Source organism: Pinus tabuliformis, chromosome 8, assembly GCF_031772625.1.
Source record: "Pinus tabuliformis cultivar Carrire ecotype Pingquan chromosome 8, CPIR1, whole genome shotgun sequence".
In the NCBI taxonomy this organism is placed as follows: domain Eukaryota; kingdom Viridiplantae; phylum Streptophyta; class Pinopsida; order Pinales; family Pinaceae; genus Pinus; species Pinus tabuliformis.
The window spans coordinates 1,537,194,712-1,537,218,406 of NC_142294.1; the positions used below are offsets into that span (position 1 = coordinate 1,537,194,712).

Below are 23,695 nucleotides of genomic sequence, written 5' to 3' on the forward strand. Positions count from 1 at the left end.
CTCATTCACAAGAATAAGGGTGTTGATGCTTTCTTATTTGGTCTAACATTTGAAGTGTGGGGAGGGATGTGAAGAAATAAGGAGAACCTTAGCTTCTAATTAAGGAATATTGTTACTTAGTTGAAATACTTATCAGGCCTGAAACTCACAACCCATTTATCTTATGTTAGTGTGTGTGTGTGTGTGTATATAATCATGCAACTTTTATCTAGTCTCATTTATAGCGATTCTAAAATTGTCATAGCCATGTAACACAAATATGGGATCAATAACCATTGACCTTAAGGAGCTTAGTTAAATCCGACCCTGTCAACTCATCTTATGCTCATGTGCATGTAGATGTAAAGTACCTCTCTCAAATGCAACAAGAAGTAATGAAGCCTTATTTGTTGTGCCAAAGGCAGGAGGAAAGATAACTAACCTTTGACGAAAGAGAGGGCTTACTTTATCTCATGCCTTTTGTGCTTGGTTTTGATTCACCTTCACAATAAAGCTACTTGATATTCTTTTGGTCAATTTTTTTGTCTTATCGTGGCAGTGTGCTAATTAACAAGTCAAGTGTTAATGAAAAAAGGCAAGCATAAATTGAATGATCTATCTCTTTTATTTATGATATTATGATACTCTAATTATCCTAATGCAGATGATTACTAAATAATGGCCATCATCCATAAAGAAAGAAAAGTGCTTGCCAATTCAAGAAGTCAAAACAACAGGTCCTACAAGGTTTCTCTCCCTCTTGACATCGCTAGTCAAGATAATAGAAGCGTGTCTTCTCCCTTTGTCCAACAAATTTCTCTCTCACAATGAACACAACTTCATACATTCCTACCCATCAACTCATGTTTCCATGGTCCCTTCCTTTCATTTGAATTATTTATTTTTAAAAGGAAATTATCATTTTTCTTAGCCCGAGGGTGAGTGTGAGGGTTAATACAACAATATTCCTAGGCACCTAACCATTATAACAATATTTCTCATCATCATGTCACTCACAGAAAATTGAATTTGGGTAGGGGAGATAAACAACCATTCTGACCAACCACTTGAGATAACCCCAATTGAATCATTTGACTTATTTATGTTATGCCACAATGAGTGATGATTAAGGGGCTTCAATACACTTATTCACTTTGAAGTGGAAAGAAAGAGATATGGAGAGGCCCATTGCATTTCTTTTAAGAGCACATGAGATGAGACTCCTTCAAAAGGTAAAGTGCTTAACATGCCTTTGGAGGGGCATTCGATAAGGATTGACTCACCTCATGAACATATGTGAAAAAAACCCCTCCCAAAAGAAATCCCTCTTTCTCAAAGAAAGAAATAAATATAAAAGATATAGTTAAAGGAAATATAGATTTTCAAAACTAAGAAAGAACTCTATTACATGTTGAATCTCGTGTGCATGATTTATAGTTTCAATGACCTATTGATAGTTGTTGCTTCTATGAATATTACATTGCGGCTTGACTCACTCATTAATCTTAATAAGGCAAGAGGTGATGAGAGAGAACTCAAAAGATTGGAAAACCATCGAGAATTAATCATTCCTTTGAAAAGACTAAGTTTTTATGGTTAATGACATGATTTGTACCTAGCAAAATTGTGAAAGTTATTCTTTGCTAAGTAACTTTCATTCAGAGATTTATTCATCAAATAACAGAAATGAAAATCGATAAATTATAGACAAAACTAAATCTCATTTTACCTAAACTTTGAATTATGTAAGATTCATGTATAAGAATGATGAGGAATAGCAACTAATTATTGAAAAGAATAAATGTCATACTTGACTTGAGTTGACAAGAGATTCATCAATAGTTTTGAAAAACCACCCAGTGCATCAATGAAAAGTTTTAAAAAACCACCTAACTGAAAAGATAAATTTTTTTAAAGTCCATGCCCATGAGTGCACTTGAATGAGTGTAACATTCATGTGAATACACTCAACTATGTCATATATATATAAATAAAAGAACAGCCTACTGTACTCTATAGATCATATATATCGTGTTCACTAAGTTGTCCCCCACATTAACCATCCGGATTCGACCCTCCCTTTCAAAGGAGAAATTATCCAGATCATTATTTTAAATCGAATTTGTGGACGTTTGATCGTCATATGCAGATTGCGCGAAATGCCTATGGAAGTACAAAGGAATTTGAAAAAGAACGGACTGCAGGCCAAATCCAAGCCCAACGATTCTTGAAGAGGGTTTAAGCAGGGTTCTAAGCGTCACAGCGTGTTGTGAATGGTGCAGAGATGGGAGTAATTGAGGACGGAAGCGTGTCGGGAGTGATACCAGATACCACATATTTTGCTGTAAATTACCCCGGTTATCCTTCTTCCATTTCTCGAGCTATCGAAACCCTCGGAGGTACCGAAGGAATTGCCAAGGTGAGACTGCATCTTTATTTATTCATTTGCTTAAAAACCCGACGACATTTACATTAGGTACCGAAGGAATTGCCAAGGTGAGAATATTTTGTTAAGTTCTTGATGATTTTTTTTTGTTCTTGAAAATGATGAAGTTGTGAATAAGTTGTGAAGAGTACTGAAAAGCCTCCCATGTTTCAGGCACGGTCTTCAGATACCAATTATATTGAACTTAGATTTCGCCCAGAAGATCCTTATTCTCATCCTGCATTTGGGGAGCTTCGCCACAGTAACTATTTGTTATTACGTATATCGAAGAGAAAAATCATACAAGATGTGCCTGCTTCTTGTTCAAAAACCACCTTTTCTTCTTGCGAGACAAATGGAATGTCTATTGATGGAGGGGCTGATACACTGACCCTTGGATCAGAGACATTTGTTCCAGAGAGTCCAAAGAAACAGGTTACTTCAGAGATCGAGGGAATGGATTCCTCACAAATTGAAATGCCAACAAGTGAGGAGCTAAGAGCTGATCTAGTTGCAAGAGTTGATCATGCATACACGTTTGATGGTGAGAGTAGATAGTTGCTTTAGCTCACCAGTCTAACCTTTTTAAGTCTCTTATTATGTTAAATGTAATTTCATTCATGAATTTGCTCTGTAAGCTGCATTCTCGAGTGTTTTGAATATGCTATTAGGGCTACAAGGTAGCCATCACTTGATATCTTTGAGCTGAAAATATTGAAAAGACTTCGTGTTATCCCTATTGCTTGTGCAGGAATGGTAGACTATCAGTATGTATTGGCTGCTCATGCTGATTCTGCCAGGAAAAAGAAAAAGAAACGCATTGATCCACGTTTTGGTAAGATCTCAAGACTTTTGATGGGTTGAATGAGAAGCCGAGTGTGGTACTGTCATTCAGTTATTTCCATATGCAATATCCAGTTCACATATACTTCTTATTATTCATTACATGTCAATACAATTTTTGATCTGACATTGAATATGTTATAAGTTGAGTATCAAGGACTTGATTTCTTGGTTCGTTGTTTGACATGTCTCAGATAAAGGCAGTCTTATTGACATAGAGCAAGATGATCTGATGATGCTTATACCACCCCTTTTTTCCTTGAAAGACATTCCTGAGCAATTAGTGTAAGTTTGAAAATCTCACTGTTCACAATGAACATTTTAAATGTAAATCAAGTTGAAGGATGGCTATTTTCTTGTTTGATTTAAAAGTTTTTTTCTTTTTGTCTCCATATCAGTCTATGTGTATCTAAATCTATCTCTGTGGAAAAATCTATCAATATATCTATCGATCAATGGTTAGATAATTTTCCTTCAGACATTTTATCAACTGTGATTTGTGTCTTGCAGTAAACTACTTTTTAGTGGATTAAAAAGTAAACTCTAACAAGAGGTTCTATACGGTATATATTGATGTTCTCATGGTCATGCATCAAGACAATAGTTTCCATCCATTTATAGACCTATCTATGTTATAGTTATTATTCTCGTCAATCAGAAGCTTTTTTAATTGCAGTGCTGAGAGGTGCTCTCCAGCTCAGTATGGTTAAAATAAAACATAATAAAATAAAAACATTTTCGGAGTCCAACCCATGGTTTTTCCCATGATATTTTTCTCTAATGTGGCCTATTTAAAGGTTAATAATTAAATCAGCCTAGATCCATCTTCACTCTGGATCTACCAAGTGCTGAGAGGGGTGAAATCTCTTTTCACTCTAAAAGAGGTTTGCACCTCGAGGTTTGATCCCTCTAGATGCTTGGTAGATCTGAAGTTAAGATGGATCTAGGCTGGTCATATTACATCTTGGTATCTAGTTTCCTTGTCAAGTCTCAATATGAAACAGTGCATGTCATGAGAGTCCATTACAACAACCAGTTTCATGTCTCTTTGTTGTCATTATTTGATCAGTTTTAATTTATTTGCGTCCTTAATGATAGATGGTTGAGTATATCTATTTATATTGGCTGACATGATGGTCCTGTATTCCCATGCCATGCCACTACATCCTTATTCAGGAACTTCTCTGTTTATCCATTAGTAACCTTGTCTGTTACTTTTAACTGCATAATTAAGCAATCACATTACCAATCAATGATAATAATATATCAATAGCAACGTTTCAACCTATTAATTCCTTATTCTCATTGTTTGATGCCAATAATTCTTTTCATTGAACTTTCACCATATTTCTTCTTAACCCCACTATGTCTTATGGAACTGTATGGTCATGAAAGCGGGGACATATGGATCATAAAAGCTCTAGTTGGGGACATATGGATCATGAAAGCTATGGATGGGGACATATGGATCACAAAATCTCTGGCTGGGGACATACATTTGGCTGACTTGTTTTTAACCAGGCATGAAAATATTTCTCATCAGATTGAGTAAAGAATTGGTAGATAGCTGCTAAATCAAAAGTTGGTACTACCTGGTGTATCTAATGGATTGAGAGCAGGAGCAGCAATTGTATGTTGTGAATTGAGTTCAAATCGGTATAGGATAGAGTCCACCCATTGTTTAGAAGCACCATGGAGCAACCATCCTCTTTATCATTTGTATAATTGAATCTGAGTTGGGTTTTTGAGATGGTAAGTTTCAGATGTTTAAATATGTTTTCCACACTTCGTAGTTGCCAATTCTATAGTATGATTTGGAGGACGTGTGCCATTTTCTAAGGTCCTCTATTTTGTCACAACATTCCAGATGATCTAGATAATCTTCCAAATCACACAGGTAAACTTGTCCAAATATCTTCTAGGTGCATGTGAATACTGAATAGTAAAATGTAAAGCCCTATTAGGGTTGTTGAGGTTTATTGAAAAGGTAAGCAGGGGGTAGGTTAACAAGTAGTTTTTAATGGCTGAAAATGCACATAACAACAACAAATACCTAGACATCAACTCTATTTTTAGCGGTAAAATATGCAATAAACGATAGATTTTTCCTTTTGAAATGAAAAATGCGTAGATAAATCAAAGCAAAACAAAGCATGAAATAAATGAGCAAAAGACAATGCGTAAATAAATCAAAGCAAAACAAAGCATGAAATAAATGAGCAGAAGACAATGCGTAAATAAATCAAAGAAAAACAAAGCATCTAAACCTTGCAGAAAATGAGTATAAAAAAGACTAATTTAGCTTGCAGAAATGAAACATAAGGAAAATTAAGATACATTCGTACTCAACAGGGGGCCCTCTTGAGGCGCACGAGAGATAAAAAACTCAAGATATTAGTGATCAAACGCCAAATCTTGTCATGAAGGCATAACCATATAAAAGGATTGTATTAATTGAACAATGCATGAACTTCAACAGTATTCAAAATTAATAATAACATCCAAACCTACTGAGCATATCCAACCTTATGGTTCACTTCTTAGTGAAGCATTTTATAGATTTTTAAAATAACTACTCTGAGAAACTGATTGTTAAAGGCTAGATTTGAAAATTGACATCTTAGACCTCTAATTCTATTAAGACTCTAAGTCACATGATTCGCTATAAAGGAAGTGAATCATGTGAGAAACACATCATTGTCCTTCAAATTCTTTGTGATATCGCTCGCTTGATAAGGAATCAATCTTGCTTGATACTTTGTTTTGATGTCTGGTGTATTTAAATGTGCCATGTCATTGTTTGATTGCAAGTTTGACTTTGAGATTGTGGTCAACTAAGATTCTTCTGCGTGCGCCCAATAGGTGGAGATACATTTAGGCAACATTTGGCGTCTTCCCATGTGCTTTGGCTGATCTGTCTCCCAAGGGATCCATTGAAACCTTGGATTCAACTGCAAAATGTTAGTGAGGCTGCAGAATGTGTCAAATTTTGTAACTCATGCGGATTAAATCAAATTTACAAAGTAAAACATATAGAATTGAGAGAATACTGGACATTTACCTTATGCTTATTTGTGGAGCTTTGATGGTTTTTTATTTCAAAATAGTGGTGTAATGATGTAAGGATAAGTGGTAGATGAGTGAAAGAGAAGGTAACAAATTGTTAAAAAGATGCAATTCTTATGGCCCAACAATACAAATGGTATTTTGAACAACAAGAGGAAGAGCAGAGGAAAAATTTGTTGTGGACACTAGGGTTGGTAAACTACTAATTGGATGTTGTAACTGCAAAATCTAGTAGCCTAGTGCAAAGACACAGTCTAGGGCAACAATGAGATCAGCCACCATTGTCATCTTAGGAGTTGTTCTTTTGTTGTTTTGTGGTTGAATATTATCCCCACAAGGGAGGCTTACCCAACAGGCCTCAAAGATTAAGTAACCCAAGGAATCCTAGGCTAAATACCCTCATAGGAACCTATTAATTAGATGTCTGGTGTATTTAAATGTGCCGTGTCATTGTTTCACTGTAAGTTTGACTTTGAGATTGTTGTCAACTAGGATTCTTCTGTGTGCGCCCAATAGGTGGAGATCCATTTAGGCAACATTTGGCATCTTCCCATGTGCTTTGGCTGATTTGTCTCCCATGGGATCTATTGAAATCTTGGATTCAACTGCAAAATGTTAGTGAGGCTGCAGAATGTGTCAAATTTTCTAACTCATGCGGATCAAATCAAATTTACAAAGCAAAACATATAGAATTGAGAGAATACAGGACATATACCTTATGCTTATTTATGGAGCTTTGATGGTTTCTTATTTCAAAATAGTGGTGTAATGATGTAAGGATAAGTGGTAAATGAGTGAAAGACAAGGTAACAAATTGTTAAAAAGATGCAATTCTTATGGCCCAACAATACAAATGGTATTTTGAACAACAAGAGGAAGAGCAGAGGAAAAATGTGTTGTGGACACTAGGGTTGGTAAAATACTAATTGGATGTTGTAACTGCAAAATCTAGTAGCCTATTTCAAAGCCATAGTCTAGGGCAACAATGAGATCATTCACCATTGTCATCTTAGGAGTTGTTATTTTGTTGTTTTGTGGTTGGATATTATCCCCACAAGGGAGGCTTACCCCAACAGGCCTCAAAGATTAAGTAACCCAAGGAATCCTAGGCCAAATACCCTCATAGGAACCTATTATTTAGATGTCTGGTGTATTTAAATGCGCCATGTCATTGTTTGATAGTAAGTTTGACTTTGAGAATGTGGTCAACTAGGATTCTTCTGCGTGCGCCCAATAGGTGGAGATCCATTTAGGCAACATTTGGCATCTTCCCATGTGCTTTGGCTGATCTGTCTCCCATGGGATCTATTGAAACCTTGGATTCAACTGCAAAATGTTAGTGAGGATGCATAATGTGTCAAATTTTGTAACTCATGCGGATTAAATCAAATTTACAAAGCAAACCATATAGAATTGAGAGAATACTGGACCTTTACCTTATGCTTATTTATGGAGCTTTGATGGTTTCTTATTTCAAAATAGTGGTGTAATGATGTAAGGATAAGTGGTAAATGAGTGAAAGACAAGGTAACAAATTGTTAAAAAGATGCAATTCTTATGGCCCAACAATACAAATGGTATTTTGAACAACAAGAGGAAGAGCAGAGGAAAAATGTGTTGTGGACACTAGGGTTGGTAAAATACTAATTGGATGTTGTAACTGCAAAATCTAGTAGCCTATTTCAAAGCCATAGTCTAGGGCAACAATGAGATCATCCACCATTGTCATCTTAGGAGTTGTTATTTTGTTGTTTTGTGGTTGGATATTATCCCCACAAGGGAGGCTTACCCCAACAGGCCTCAAAGATTAAGTAACCCAAGGAATCCTAGGCCAAATACCCTCATAGGAACCTATTATTTAGATGTCTGGTGTATTTAAATGCGCCATGTCATTGTTTGATAGTAAGTTTGACTTTGAGAATGTGGTCAACTAGGATTCTTCTGCGTGCGCCCAATAGGTGGAGATCCATTTAGGCAACATTTGGCATCTTCCCATGTGCTTTGGCTGATCTGTCTCCCATGGGATCTATTGAAACCTTGGATTCAACTGCAAAATGTTAGTGAGGATGCATAATGTGTCAAATTTTGTAACTCATGCGGATTAAATCAAATTTACAAAGCAAACCATATAGAATTGAGAGAATACTGGACCTTTACCTTATGCTTATTTATGGAGCTTTGATGGTTTCTTATTTCAAAATAGTGGTGTAATGATGTAAGGATAAGTAGTAAATGAGTGAAAGAGAAGGTAACACATTGTCAAAAAGATGCAATTCTTATGGCCCAACAATACAAATGGTATTTTGAACAACAAGAGGAAGAGCAGAGGAAAAATGTGTTGTGGACACTAGGGTTGGTAAAATACTAACTGGATGTTGTTACTGCAAAATTTAGTAGCCTAGTGCAAAGCCACAGTCTAGGGCAACAATGAGATTAGCCACCACTGTCATCTTAGGAGTTGTTCTTTTGTTGTTTTGTGGTTGGATATTATCCCCACAAGGGAGGCTTACCCAACAGGCCTCAAAGATTAAGTAACCCAAGGAATCCTAGGCTAAATACCCTCATAGGAACCTATTAATTAGATGTCTGGTGTATTTAAATGTGCCGTGTCGTTATTTGACTGTAAGTTTGACTTTGAGATTGTGGTCAACTAGGATTCTTCTGCTTGCGCCCAATAGGTGGAAATCCATGTAGGCAACATTTGGCATCTTCCCATGTGCTTTGGCTGATTTGTCTCCCATGGGATCTATTCAAACCTTGGATTCAACTGCAAAATGTTAGTGAGGCTGCAGAATGTGTCAAATTTTGTAACTCATGCAAATTAAATCAAATTTACAAAGCAAAACATATATAATTGAGAGAATACTGGACCTTTACCTTATGCTTATTTATGGAGCTTTGATGGTTTCTTATTTCAAAATAGTTGTGTAATGATGTAAGGATAAGTGGTAAATGAGTGAAAGAGAAGGTAACAAATTGTCAAAAAGATGCAATTCTTATGGCCCAACAATACAAATGGTATTTTGAACAACAAGAGGAAGAGTAGAGGAAAAATGTGTTGTGGACACTAGGGTTGGTAAAATACTAATTGGATGTTGTTACTGCAAAATCTAGTAGCCTAGTGCAAACCACAGTCTAGGGCAACAATGAGATCAGCCACCACTGTCATCTTAGGAGTTGTTCTTTTGTTGTTTTGTGGTTGGATATTATCCCCACAAGGGAGGCTTACCCGACAGGCCTCAAAGATTAAGTAACCCAAGGAATCCTACGCTAAATACCCTCATAGGAACCTATTAATTAGACACCCCAAAAATATATTCAATAAGGTAGGGTTGTAGTTGAAAATGAGGTAGTGAGTAGCGAGTTCAAAGAACCTATGACCAATTTTAAAGTGCCGAGATAAGTCTAGAAGATGCTCAAATATATTCCAAACACATGCTACCATTAATTAAACAATAGCTGTTATAGATTAGTATTTGAGATAAAGATGCTTTACAACATGCAAAATTTATGAGCAACAATAAAACTAGCCTATAAATGATGATAAAAAAATAAATATCAAAGATTATCTAATAGGTAAACAAGAGAAAGGCTAAAGCAAAGTTTTCAATGGCTGAAGTGCACAAAACAACTAGGAAATCCTAGATGTCAGCCCTAGAATAATGTCTAGAAAATGCATAAAATGATATTTTCCCTTTTTCAATTCATTAGATGTAAACCCTACCCCTAGGTATATGATTATTAAGGTGTTTCATGCTATTTAATGCAGATTTTGCAAATCTCTAATCCTAGTTTACCCTGAAAAATAAGAAAAGACAATTTAAAGAAGATTGACAAACAATGACTAGTACCTTCAATCAATTGGATATCTGGAGTAAAAAGAGGTGAGGTCAAAGGAGGAAGACCTTGAATGGAGAGTAAAAGTTTGAAAACCTCTCAATCTAAGCCTAGTGACCTTTAGAAACAAGAGATTTATGGTTAAGGAATGCTATTCTAAGTTTTCTTAATGGATACTTGGCGACAAATATTGTATATGGAGATTTTAGAGCCAATAAGATGCAACATATCATCAAGATTTCATAAAACCCTAATTATACAACATTAGCAAAATGAAAGAATAATATGCACAATAAATTTGTACCATTCACCAAAGCATCATTTCATCAGTCCATAAAAAATCTATCCATGCAATTTTATCTTCCTGAAGATAATTTGCTAGCTTAGTGATCCATTGCGTATGAGCGGAGAAAAGAGCTAGTGTGCATTCTTTTACAAGAGAGAAATGATTGTATGCAACAATGGCCTTCCTAAATTTGAGTTCCCTCTATTTATATGAGGGCAACCAAGTCAAATCAAGGTAAAATACACTAAGAGCCCTAAGTAATACTTTTAAGTGTTTACGAGTTAAGCAAGTCACAAGCCTACCTAAAGATAGCTCTCATATTGATAAAAAGGCCACACGTGAGTAATAAAGCCTCCAAGGGTGACATCATCATCCAAAAGTGAAGATCTCCATCAAAAAGGTGCAAAAGATGAGCCACCCAAAACCATGTCCTCATCAACTAGGTGTACAATGGTCAAGCAAAACCTTCAACATCAAGATATCTCCAAGAACCAAGACCACATCATCATCCTAGGCCTCATCATGGTGATGTCATAAGGCTAAGAGGCAACATCATCACCAATAAAGGTGCATCATCTCTTCCAAAGAGATCTTAAGTCATCATTGTCAATAATTTGGTCTAGGAATAGGGCAACATCCATCAAGAGGGTGCAAGGCCAGCTTGGGGGCGTCCTGTCACCTGTGGTCATTAGGGCACATAATCTTCATCGGTAATGTCCTAGCTTTTTTGGACAATGTTTCAAGCTCTGGAGGGGGAGGAGAGGGTCATCATTAGTGCTGGATCAATCCCAAGGTCAATGGCCTTCTTTGAGTGGTCAACATGTTGGATACAATACCCTAAAGTAGTCATCAAGTGGGTTGGATGTCCTCTTTGAAGTGCTGGAGAAGGCATCGGTCCATCCCTCAAGGGATAACTGATGTACCTAGGAGATAAAACCTGAAACATATCCTCGAAATCAAGTGAGATCATCACCATAGTTAAAGAAATCATACAAGTATCACAATGGTCCATATATAATGTGAAAGGCGCAAGAGTACCTTTGTCAAAAGCCCTGAAAGATATATCAAAAGTGATCATTCAAGAAAGTTGAAAGTCAAGCAAAATAAGTAAAGAATTGACAAAATTATCACTGACAAAAATAACAATATTTCTCGCCTCAAAGACCATAGTGAAAAATCACTTAATGCAAATTAAGAAGCTTAAGAAGCTTACGAAGCCGCTGGAAAACAAACAACTTATTGAGGTAGAAGCATCCAAGTCTTCAGGTAAAAGTTTCTAATTTTTTTTATGAGAGGGGAACAAATACAGATCCTCTTACTGTTACAAGTTTGAAAGATGCTAATCCAATTGAAGTCAAAACGTACTTAGATGCTACAATACAGACAATGGAGTTTCCAAGTGAAGATTCCATAATCAACTCAACAACATCACTACTTGAAGTAAATCAAGAAATCGCCACAAGCATGATAAGGGAAAATCAGGTCACATGAACTCATTGACACCCAAATCATAAGAGTAGACGTCTCAACTAGTCGGCCTCTATGTCACGAGGTTCGCCGAATTTGAACCTTGAGGTGCAAAATTCGGCAAACCCAAAAACAAATTTCAAATTCGTTCAGGTTCGGCAAACTTGATAGTTGAACCTCAACTAATTCGAACCTTAACAAATTTGAACCTCAACTAATTTGAACCTCAACAAATTCGAACCTAAAGGCGAACCTAAAGACGAACATGAAGTCAAATTTATAATTTTTTTTTTTTTTTTTTGGCGTTCAAGGTCAGAGTTCAGGCTGATTTTGTCAGTTGTTTTAAGGTTTATGAGGAAAACCATGTGTGGAAAACCATGGGCAACACACGGTTTTCTCTTGTTTCGCTTCCCACTAGTTAGTTTCTCGCTGTGGCCACTGGTTTGGCTTTATTTATCATGGTTGTCGATAGACTTTCACAAGCCAACTTCAGTCTGAGTGTACTCACTCTATTGTGCTCAGTGTTGCCATTGCGTGTTGTATTCTCTGCAATTTCCTGAATTGAATTTCTAGATGCTGCTTGTCCCCGCCACCCAAAGCGTGAAGTGAATAGTGGTCGTCATTTGTGGCTCGTGGGTGCTCAATTTTTTATTATTTTATGTCATATATATATATGTTGAAAAATATGTATAATCGAACTTAATGTCGAACCTCATATGAACCTCATCAGAAAATTCGAATTCGAATCGAACTTAATCGTTGCCGAACTTGAATTCGAACCCGAATCGTGTGACATAGGTCAGCCTATCTAGATCATTGGTTTGAAAACAACTGAACTATGTTCTGAAGAATATTGATGTCGACACAGTTACGTCTTATGATAACAATTCATCTCCAATATCGAGTAAGTGCAAGGTTACACAAAAGATCGAATTGGGATGGTTAGATCATTTTTTTAGTTCGATAATTCTGCTTTGCATTCAAAAGTTCACATCGTCTTGTATCTTTGAAGATGACAACTCCAAGAATTTGGAAAGATGCCAATAGATTACATGACAAGGAAAAATATGTTTCACACCAATTGCTAGAATACCAAAAGTGTAGGAGAGTTTAGGTGTTTTCCTATTTGATTTTTGCCTTGGTCTTTAGCGAGGATTTTGAGAATTTGACAACAAGCATTGATGTCAACCTAGAGGTTAAGCTTGTATATCTATGGTATCTTTTTTTTGGAAGCTTAAGGCTTAATTCCACTTTTGAAATCTAAAATGTTTTTGTGAAGGAAGTGAAATATTATTTTAGGAAGAGAACTTGATGCATTAATCTTTGAAGCGAGATTTTTCTTTTTGATAGGGAAGGGCAAGTTGTTTAATGAAGGTCAATTTCACATTTTTTCGATTGTATGGTTTTGAGGGAAAAGCTTTCTACTCCTTTAAGTTTGTTGTAATGTTCCAAACCAGGGAAAATAGTGCTATGCAAAGTAGACAATAAAAATAACACCATAAAATTAAATTAGACCACCAGACCACAAAATTAGCAACCAAACTACGCTGTCTTCTCATTTTATTAAATGGGAAGAGGTGTACAACAAGGTACTGGAATGTGTGCACTTGTGCTTGCTCTAAGCAAGCTAGAAACATCCCAAAATGAACAATGGAACACCCTCCTCAAATCTGTTGGGTAATCCGACCCAAGAGTTGTGCTGTTATTGGCCAGAAAGGTGTTGCTGCCTAAAATGATTTGCTGTTAGAGCCTTCCCTGTTGCTCAGAAATTTTTTGGGAAATTAACCCCAGCGTCTACGCAAGAAACCCAAAATAACCCACAAAGGAAATGGCCAAATGCTGATCTTGGAATTTTGGCCCAAATTCCCCTTAGCTCCTCTAATGTTGACTAAGTTGGGACCCCTGTTTGACCCCTCAATTCTGCCCATAAAATTCTATAAAATCAGGAGTGTGATCCTTGCCCAAAACCTATAAAAACCCAGAAAGGGTTTCCCTTGGTTCCAACCTTCAGAAATTGACCCTTCGCAGCTTGGCCCTCCTCTAATTTCGAATTCTGTTGCTGTGGCTGATCCTTTCAATCTCTGCTCTCCCAACTCCAACAATCTTTCTCAAATGGCCCTCCAAATGATCTCCTAGCACCCCAGCTCCAAACTCCCTTGGATGGTGCTGCCCCAAAGAGTTTCACTCCAATGAATGCGCAGTCATGGAGGAGATGATGCAGTCCTGTGTGTGATGAAATGAGAGTTGCGTGTGGGATGGCCCTCTTGTCTAACTCCCAAAAATGATGAAAGGATGCTCCTATCTTCCCAACTTCCCGGAGTACCTCACGTTGTGCCTGGGCAATCCCTGCGTTGTTGTAAATCCCCCTGTTGTTGGTACTCGACTTACAGCTGTTGTAACTTGTCTCCCTGCTGCTGTTATGAACTGAGATGAAGAAGAACTCCCTCCTAGGGCTGGCACTCGAAGTCCACCAAAGCAAGGGTTGAGATCTCTGCTCGGAGACACTCGTGTGCTAAACAGCATAGTAACCCGGCTAAGCAGCTCGAGCAACTAAGATTGAGTTCAATATGTCAAAAGATAAGATGCTGAAATGAGGAGAGTTGCCTTCCTTATATAGATTTATGTGGAACGCTTTTCCCTCCATCGTGGATCCCTCACTTAACCATCAATTTCTCCTCCATGCAAATCAAACTAGGTAATGCGTATTATCCTAGTGTGGGTGGTCCCCACGTACAAATTAACCACATCGAAAAAATTCTACTAAGCCTAGCCTCATAATAAAATCGAATGGGCCCCATCACCTCCAAAATCTGCCCCAAAATGTAGAAATTAATCCTGTTCCAAAATAATTTAGGAAGGGACATTACAGTCCTCCCATCCCAAATGTTGCTTGTCCCCAAGCAACTTCAGTGCTGGATGCTCAAGTATACGCTTGCCCTCCCAAGTAGCATCCCCATCTGACAAGCTCCTCCAATGTACCAAAAATCGCTTGTCCTCAAGCAATGCCTGAGCAAGCATCCTCTCTAACTGTTACTCCCCACTGCTACTGCAAAATGTGCTAGGGTCTGAGATGTGCCACTGAATTGTGCCTGACATCTGCACTACCTTGATATGAAAAAATCCTTCAATGCCAGGATCTCAGGCCATCCTGTGCAACATGAAGCTCCCCTCGCTCCACTCACTATCCTGCAATGCCAGGATCTTAGGCCATCCTGTGCAACATGAAGCTCCCCTCACTCCACTCACTATCCTGCCCGATACAGGTACCAGAAGTCCCTTGCTCCATCAGTGACTCGCTACAACCCAATGGAAGATTTGTATGATCTCCCCCTATAGTAGCTAGTGCATCCTTAAAGGTTATTGAGCTGTAAAGAGCTGTGATGCCCCAGTTCCCTGTTAGTCCCAGAGTGGTGCCACCATGTTGACGCTGCGCTACTCTGACTATGACATTCTCCCCATCGCTCACAGACAATATCCTCCCCTCCTGAGGCCTAGTGGCGAAAAATCTGTGAGAGTCAAGTTCATCCTGCCTGAGCATCTCCATGATGCCAATATCTACCCCTCCACTGCCAAGCTCAACTCTGAGCCATAACAAGACAAGTCTGCCTTGCCATGCAGTGGAGGTTTCAGTGATCCCTCATCTTTCAAATCCAAAGTGAATTGGATCATCCACTACCATGACCCTACTCGTCACAAAGTGGAGTGATCTGCCTGCCAACCAGATCCCCAGATTCCCCAAACATACGAGGAGCTCATAACTCCCACTCCTCACAGGGTGTTGTTGCGTAATGTCGTTACCAGCTAGAACCCATTTGGCCCTCATCTCGGATCTCTGTATGTATTCCCTAGGTGGACCCCAAGTATAAGAAATAGGTCTCATTCCTATGAACTTGCCTTGCTCCTGCCAGACAGTGAAATCTGCTATCCCAACTCCTAATGATACACCTCGACACTGCTTGGAGTTTGGGTACCCTCCTGTAGACGAAGTCTACCATCCACCGTCCCTCAAGTGTGAGCTCAGGCGTGGAATATATGCTACCTCGGTTGTCAACCATGACATCCCTAAGCCTGTATCCGACAGCTTGTGCACCTACCAAGGGTCTCAACTGAAGAGTCTCCTCCCGACTCATGGCAGGCGGTTTCTCATCCAACTGTCTAGGGTAAGCCTCCCATACCCTGCTGCCTGAACGAAGAGTGTCAAGGGGAAACAACTAAACACTCTGTGACTGTAAGGAACACTGGAGGATGATGGGAAGGTATGTCCCAAACAGTATGATCAAAATTCTGCCGAAATGCCCAAGAGTGATCCTATAGACGACACTCTCTCTGCCTCGGATTTACTGATAACTCCCTCGAAGCCCTATCTCCGCTAAGCATGGTGTCCCCAGATGCTCAACATTGTCCTCATTGATCCTTGGTGAGCTGCATCTAACAGTACACCTAATGCCCTTGTCCATATGCCTCCTTGGAGGCAACGCTCCAAGAGCCTGCTGCGCTGCACCATGCGTCATTGCACACCACCAAGCAACACCGCATTCCTTGACATGCCACTGTATGCCGCAACCTATCCCTGTACACCACTGGATACCCCCGATTACGGTTATGCCATCCTATACCGTCCTGTGTCTCGCGAGTGTCACTGCATTAGTCACTCCCTGCATGTACTCAATGCGCTGTGAGGCACTCCCCCATGCCTCTCCATGCCCATCTGCAGACCAATGCTCCACGCAAGATGCTCCTAACCATCCCTGAATGAGATGGCCCAAAGCTGTGTCCTTATGCGTCAGCCCACACCCAACTGGTATCATCACCTCCATCGTCGCATCATCATACCCTCTGGTGAATGGATCTTCACTCCAAATCCTCCCTGAGGGATCCGAGAAGCGAATCTCCCTATGTGTCAGCACTGATGCTACCCTTGCGCTGCTCCTCTGTGTCCTCTGTGCCCCACATAAAAGTTAAGAATCCCCAACTCCATACAAGGCGCCATCTGGTGGCTTGACAATGCCACCTCCTCTGACAAACTTTTGCCAAACACTCACCTCGTGATCCTGTGTACAAACGTCATACCAAGTCAACCCAAGAAGCTTGTCCATAAACTGGTTGGCCAGTGGTGCTGACCGAAACTCTCCTAGCGAAGGTGCACCCTCGACTGCTAGGTAAATTATACCCTCTAGGTCATATTCAATCAATATACCTGGGAAATGATAGGTGGTCCCTCCTGGATCCCAATGCCAGTCGGGGCTTCCAGCATCCCCAGTGCCTGGAAACTCCTGTTGAGCTCCACTTGGGTCCATTACCATCTCCATAGCCCACTCCACTGGGTACCAACTCATAATCTCTTGCCACCCAACCCCAAGAGAGGGATCGAATGCATGAACTCCCGCACATAAAATAACCCCAACATGCGGGTGTTGCACCCTGTGCAACTTAGGACGTCTCATCTCGCTATCCTGGTCAATACATACTAGGTAGCTTTGCCTCTCTCTGTCCAATGGGCCAAGGTAACCTAATAGTGTTGACAGCCTCATCTATGTATGCCCGAAGAGGGTTGCTCTCACGCTCCACTGTGCACTCTAGCTGCACCAATAGGGAATCCAACCACTCCCCAACATGAGTCAATTTGGTCGTGGACTCGGCACAAACCGCTCTCATGCCCTCTAGCTCCTCGTTCTGTTGCAGAATAGCCTCACGCACTAATGCGACCTTCCTTTTTAATGCTAGAAGGTCAGCCTGAAACTGGTAGAACTGTTGTGGGCATCTATCGCCTGTAAACTTGGTCACAGCTCCTGATATCTCAACAACTATTGGCATCTCGTCCATGGGTGGTGTTAGCTTTGCTATATAATGATGATTCTCTAAAGGTCGGAAGTGGGCTTGGTCCTTGGTCGTGCTTGAAAGAAGCTTACAACGGTCGCTTTCTCCTTTCCTTTTGACTCGCCCATTCTCCCTTCATCTTCGTTTCCCCTACTTTTCTTCTAAAAACCCAACAAAACCCCTTTTTGTTACAAGCGCAGAGTGCTAAAACCCAAAACCCCATAAAACTGCGCCCATACGACTTTGTGCCTTCATATACTCATCGCCCGTAACCTCCACCGTTCACTGTCCCTGCTGATCTGACAGCCCCCGTCGTGCCCAATAAAGCGACTTGGGCGATCGTTTCCTCGCCGCTCGATCATCTCCGCCGAAGATCCAACGACAGTCGCTCTCCCCGCACCCACAAAGTGATGGAACGATAGTGCGCGATGGAGAGCGGTTTTTCTCTCTCCTCCACCACTACGTGTCATGCGCTGAATGGAATCGCGCGCCCTCACCCTTTTACCGCCTAACGCCCAAAGGCGGTGTGATCGATACCACTTACCGCTTAATCCTCCGTCCCCGCCCGATAACCGTCGCGTGCCTTCTCCGCCCGATCACTGTTGGATTTGTCCGCCTGGGATCCAACGACCCACGTTTGCTTCGCTCCCACCTCTTTCGATACCCTCCGCCAAGCCATCTTCGCCGTCTGTCCTCCTGATTCGACAATCGATCTTTCTCCTTCATCCAACCTGTCCACTCGCCATGCAGTCCACGTCCCTTGACCGCTCTGTGTGCCCGAAGGACGAAGGTGATTAGCCTACCGATACCAGTCGTAGTTGCTCCTCAACAACCACATTTAACAGACAGTATGGCCGAGGAGGAAAAGGACAGAGCGTGAGCAGGTAACTGCATTTAACAGTTATGGAACTTCATTGATACGAGCACTCCAGCTACCTGAGAGGACAACAGAGCACCTGAAAAGATCAGATTCATCCACTGAAACAAGCAAACGCACTCAGAGACTCCATCAGGCAGTTAAATGCAGTTGGTGGTCAATTATGACCCCTCCATACCTAAAATGGCCAAGTGCCTTTGTAATGAAACTCTATATATACCTAAAAACAAGATGTAATCAGGGTTGATGGTTGATGTTTTGATGTAAGGTTCAACTTCTGGAGACTATAACTATTTTGACACTTGCAGCGTCTCGTCTTCATTTTCAGCTAATACAAGCTTCTTTTGCTGTTAATTGCTCACTTTCCATTTCCCTTCTCTTCCAAGCTGTGCCTGATATGCTGTATTCCTGAACTCTTGATGTTTAGCATTAGAGTAGCTGTCATCCTATCTTTGTGTTAAAATCTTGTATGTATCATTGAATGAGTTATTCAGGTTTCTCTTCTTCTGGTGCCAGAGAGCTGTCATCCTGTCTGTGCATTGGTAGATTAGATTTGCAGACTTCTTTACTGGTTGCAGCTGGCCATCACATGGTCTTGTGCATCTGTTGGTGTGGTCAGTATTCTCCATATTCACCCAATCTTAAACTGTGAGTAGTTGGTGGTCTAAAGCCTTGTAGTTTGAGGGTGTTCACGCATGTCTGGAGTGAAACAAAGTAGAAGTGGTTATCTGGCTTGGACAAGCATCATTCCTTCCATTCATCCATTAGCAACAATAAGTTGAATTTATATGTTACCAGGCATCTCCGAGCTACAACCTAGGAGAGTTTCTTGGAATCCTAACATAATTGGCGCTGTTGCCAGGGAGAGGAGATTGAAGCTCAGCTTCCCTGGGAGAACGACACAGTTCCAACTTTGATGATAGACAAAGTCTGGACACATTTCTGGTTGTAATCATCTATCTGGCGACTCTACTGGAGGACCAACCTAGTGGCGACTCCACATTACAGTTCTGGCTCAGTTTGTGAGGCATACTCGGAGAAATCCTCAGAAATCACCAGCTGACCCAGTGCCTGACCCTGAGAAGATTGTCAAGCAAAGAAAAGCATCATAGAAAGGAGCATCAGGATCAGGTAAGCCTAAACAATCCTGTGTATCTCTGCCAGAGGGGCTTGTAGCTGAGCATATTCATGTTGAAAATATAGAGCCTAGTACTATCATCGAAGAAAACTTCCTAGAGAATCACAATGCTCCTTGTTAAATAAGCTCTGCTGCCCAAAGTTCTAAGTAATGCAATTTAATGAAGCAGTTTGCTGATGTTTTTGCTTGGGAATATAGTGACCTTAAAACTTACGACAAAAAGATCATCCAAGATAAAATTCCCTTGGAGAAAGACACCATCCCTTTCAAGCAGAAACTGAGGCCCATAAATCCCTTGCTCCTTCCTCTAATTGAAAAGGAGGTCAAGAAGTTACTAGCTGCCAAAATCATAGTCCCTCTCAGGTATTCAAAATGGGTAGCCAACTTAGTACTGGTGAGGATGAAAAGTGGAGAAATCAGGCTCTGCGTTGATTTCAGAAACTTAAACATATGCCCTAAGAAAGACAATTATCCTCTACCCAAGAATGAGCATTTGCTGCAGAAAGTCTCAGGAGCCAAAGTGATGTCTTTTCTGGATGGATTTTCAGGATATAATCAAGTTGCGGTACATCTAGATGACCAAGAGAAGACTGCATTCACTACTCCTTGGGGCACTTTTATGTATTCCAAGATGCCTTTTGGGCTGATGAATGCTGGAGACACCTTTTAGAGAGCTATGGATATAGCATTTGTAGGAGAGAAGGATAAGTTTGTCCTTATCTACCTTGATGATATAACAGTATACTCCAGCAGCCATCAAGACCATTTGCAACATTTGAAGAAAGTGTTTCTGAAGTGCAGAAGGTTTGGGATTTCAGTCAATCCTAAAAAGTCACAATTTGCTTTGGAAGAAGGCAAGTTGTTAGGACACATTGTTTCTACTGCAGGTGTCAGAATTGACCTAGAAAGAGTAAGAGCAATACAGACTTTCTCTGTCCCGAGATCAAAGAAGGATATCCAGTCCTTTCTGGGAAAGATAAATTTTGTAAGGAGGTTTATCCCAAATTTTGCAAAACTTGTAAAACACATCACCTCCATGTTGAAAAAGGGGTCAGAAATCAAATGGACTGATGCAGCAAGAAGATCTTTTGAATCCATCAAGAGAGCTATTATGGAAGCTCCTACCTTGATCAGCCCAGATTACAACAAGGAGTTCCATATATTTTCGTTTACCTCTGATGACATCCTTGAGGCAGCTTTATTGCAAACAGATGAGGAAGGTTCAGAGCATCCAGTGGCATTTTTGAGCAAAACCTTAAGGGATGCTGAGCTGAAGTACGATATCATTGAGAAACAGGCATATGCTCTTATCAAATCTTTGAAAGCTTTCAGAATTTACATTCTGCATTCCAAGGTAATTGCATATGTACCCGCTGCTTTAGTAAAAGATGTCCTAACACAGCCAGATGCTGATGGAAGAAGGGCTAAATGGATTGCAAAGCTTATTGAATTCAACATAGAATTGAAGCCCACCAAGCTTGTCAGAGGCCAGGGCCTTGCTAGATTAATGGCTGAAGAAAATTGCAAAACGCTGGACATGAATTTGATAAGCACGAATTCAGAGGACGGTCAGACAGAAGAGGAAACAGTTGAACCAGGGCAAAACCAGTCATTGGCAGAAAATTTAGCTTCTTGTGAATGGTATTCTACAATAGCTCAATTCTTGTTGAAGCTAGAAGTTCCTCCAGGCCTTAGTTCAAGCCAAGCCAGAACTATCAAGCTCAGGGCAGCCAAATATTGCATTCATGAAAACCTGCTCTACTGGAGGGACCCCTCTGGGATTCTTTTGAGGTGTCTGGACAAAGAACAATCCATGGAGGTTATGCAGCAGTTTCATTCCAGCATATGTGGAGGGCATCACTATTGGAAAACTACAGCCCATAAGATCCTCAGAGCTGGGTACTATTGGCCCACCTTATTTTCTAATGTCTTTTCATTTGTTAAATCTTGTGACAGGTGCCAGAGGTTTGAGGGAAAGCAGCAGTTGAGGTCCTTGCCTTTGAAGCCTATTCATGCCAGTGGTCCTTTTCAACAGTGGGGCTTGGATTTCATAGGGGAAATCAATCCACATTCCAGTGGCTAGCACAGATGGATCTTAGTAGCCACTGATTACTTCACTAAATGGATTGAGGCCATCCCTACCAGAAAGGCTGATCACCATGTGGTCATGAGGTTCTTGACAGAGAATATCTTCACTAGGTTTGGCTGTCCACATAAACTAGTTACAGACAATGCAGCAGCCTTCAGGGCAAAAGAGTTGGTGGACATGTGTGACTCAATGGGCATTAAGCTAGTTCATTCCACCTCATACTACCCTCAAGACAATGGTCTAGCACTTCCAACAAGAGCCTGATAAGGATAATTAAAAAGCTGTTGGAAGACAACAAAAAGAATTGGGATTCTAAGCTCAAGTATGCACTGTGGGCTGACAGAGTGACCACCAAGAAATCCACAGGGAATTCTCCATTCAAGTTGGTATATGGCACTGAGGTTGTATTCCCAATTCAGTTAACCCTCCCTGTGGCAAAGTTCTTGCAAGAAGAGCAAAATGAGGAAGAGGACATGGCAAAAAGGATTTGTGATTTGGCAGAAGTGCATCAAATCCGGGATCAGCTGGTTGAGAAGTCTGCAGCAAATCAAAAGAGAATCAAGGAAGCCTTTGACAAGAAGGCAAAAATAGACAGTTTTCAGGTTGGAGACTTGGTTCTTAAGTGGGATGCACTGAAAGAAAAGAAAGGCAACCATGGGAAGTTTGATGCTCTGTGGATGGGACCTTTTGTCATCACTCAGATCTAAGGGAACAATACTTTCATGCTGCAAAGTATGGAAGGAGAAATAGTTTTTGATGGCCCAGTTAACGGGTGATTTTTGAAGATTTATGTTGTTTAAGGTCTTCAGGCCTTAAAGTTGTAAAAAGGTTGTTTTATTAGTTTTAATGTAAGCTCAATTAGACTCCATGCCCAATGGAACATTAGGAAATTTTGCTAATTTGGTTTTCACAGGAAAGGCCATGGTCTGCAGTTCTTGAGACCTCACAGGGAGGATCTCATCCCCAGAAGGAGCTAGTGTTAGCTCTGCTATATAATGATGATTCTCTAAAGGTCGAAAGTGGGCTTGGTCCTTGGTCGTGCTTGAAAGAAGCTTACAATGGTCGCTTTCTCCTTTCCTTTTGACCCGCTCATTCTCCCTTCATCTTCGTTTCCCCTACTTTTCTTCTAAAAAACCAACAAAACCCCTTTTTGTTACAAGCCCAGAGTGCTAAAACCCAAAACCCCATAACACCGCGCCCATACGACTTTGCGCCTTCATATATTCATCACCCGTAACCTCCATCGTTAATTGTCCCCGCTGATTCGACGGCCTTCGTCGCGCTCGATAAAGCGATTTGTGCGATCGTTTCCCCGCCGCTCGATCATCTCCGCTGAAGATCCAACGACAGTCACTCTCCCCGCGCCCACAAAGTGATGGAACGATAGCGCGCGACGGAGAGCGATTTTTCTCTCTCCTCCGCCTCCACGTGTTATGCGTTGAATGGAATCGCGCACCCTCACCCTTTTACCGCCTAACGCCCAAAGGCGGTGCGATCTATACCGCTTACCGCTCAATCCTCCGTCCCCGCCCGATAACCGCCGCGCGCCTTCTTCGCCCAATCACCGTTGGATCTGTCCGCTTGGGATCCAACGGCCCACGTTCGCTCTGCTCCCACCTCTTCCGATACCCTCCGCCAAGCCATCTCTGCCGTCTGTCCTCTCGATCTGACGGCCGATCTTTCTCCTTCATCTAACCCGTCTACTCGCCATGTAGTCCACGTCCCCGCCAAGCCATCTCTGCCGTCTGTCCTCCCGATCTGACGGCCGATCTTTCTCCTTCATCCAACCCGTCCACTCGCCATGTAGTCCACGTCCCTTGACCGCTCCGTGTGCCCGAAGGACGAAGGTGACCGGCCTACCAGTACCAGTC

General features: G+C 40.8%; 1 protein-coding gene across 1 annotated transcript in view; it reads left to right on the forward strand.

The window, feature by feature from the left end:
- The first annotated feature begins 2,006 nt into the window (after nucleotides 1-2,006).
- The window catches only part of LOC149241783 (uncharacterized), a 251,954-nt gene continuing 230,265 nt past the window's right edge, over nucleotides 2,007-23,695 (forward strand). The window contains exons 1-4 of the mRNA XM_089374050.1: nucleotides 2,007-2,398; nucleotides 2,579-2,948; nucleotides 3,156-3,239; nucleotides 3,442-3,532. Coding sequence (XP_089230176.1) covers nucleotides 2,264-2,398; nucleotides 2,579-2,948; nucleotides 3,156-3,239; nucleotides 3,442-3,532 — 680 coding nt within the window. The 5' untranslated portion in view covers nucleotides 2,007-2,263. The remainder of the gene's footprint in view (nucleotides 2,399-2,578; nucleotides 2,949-3,155; nucleotides 3,240-3,441; nucleotides 3,533-23,695) is intronic.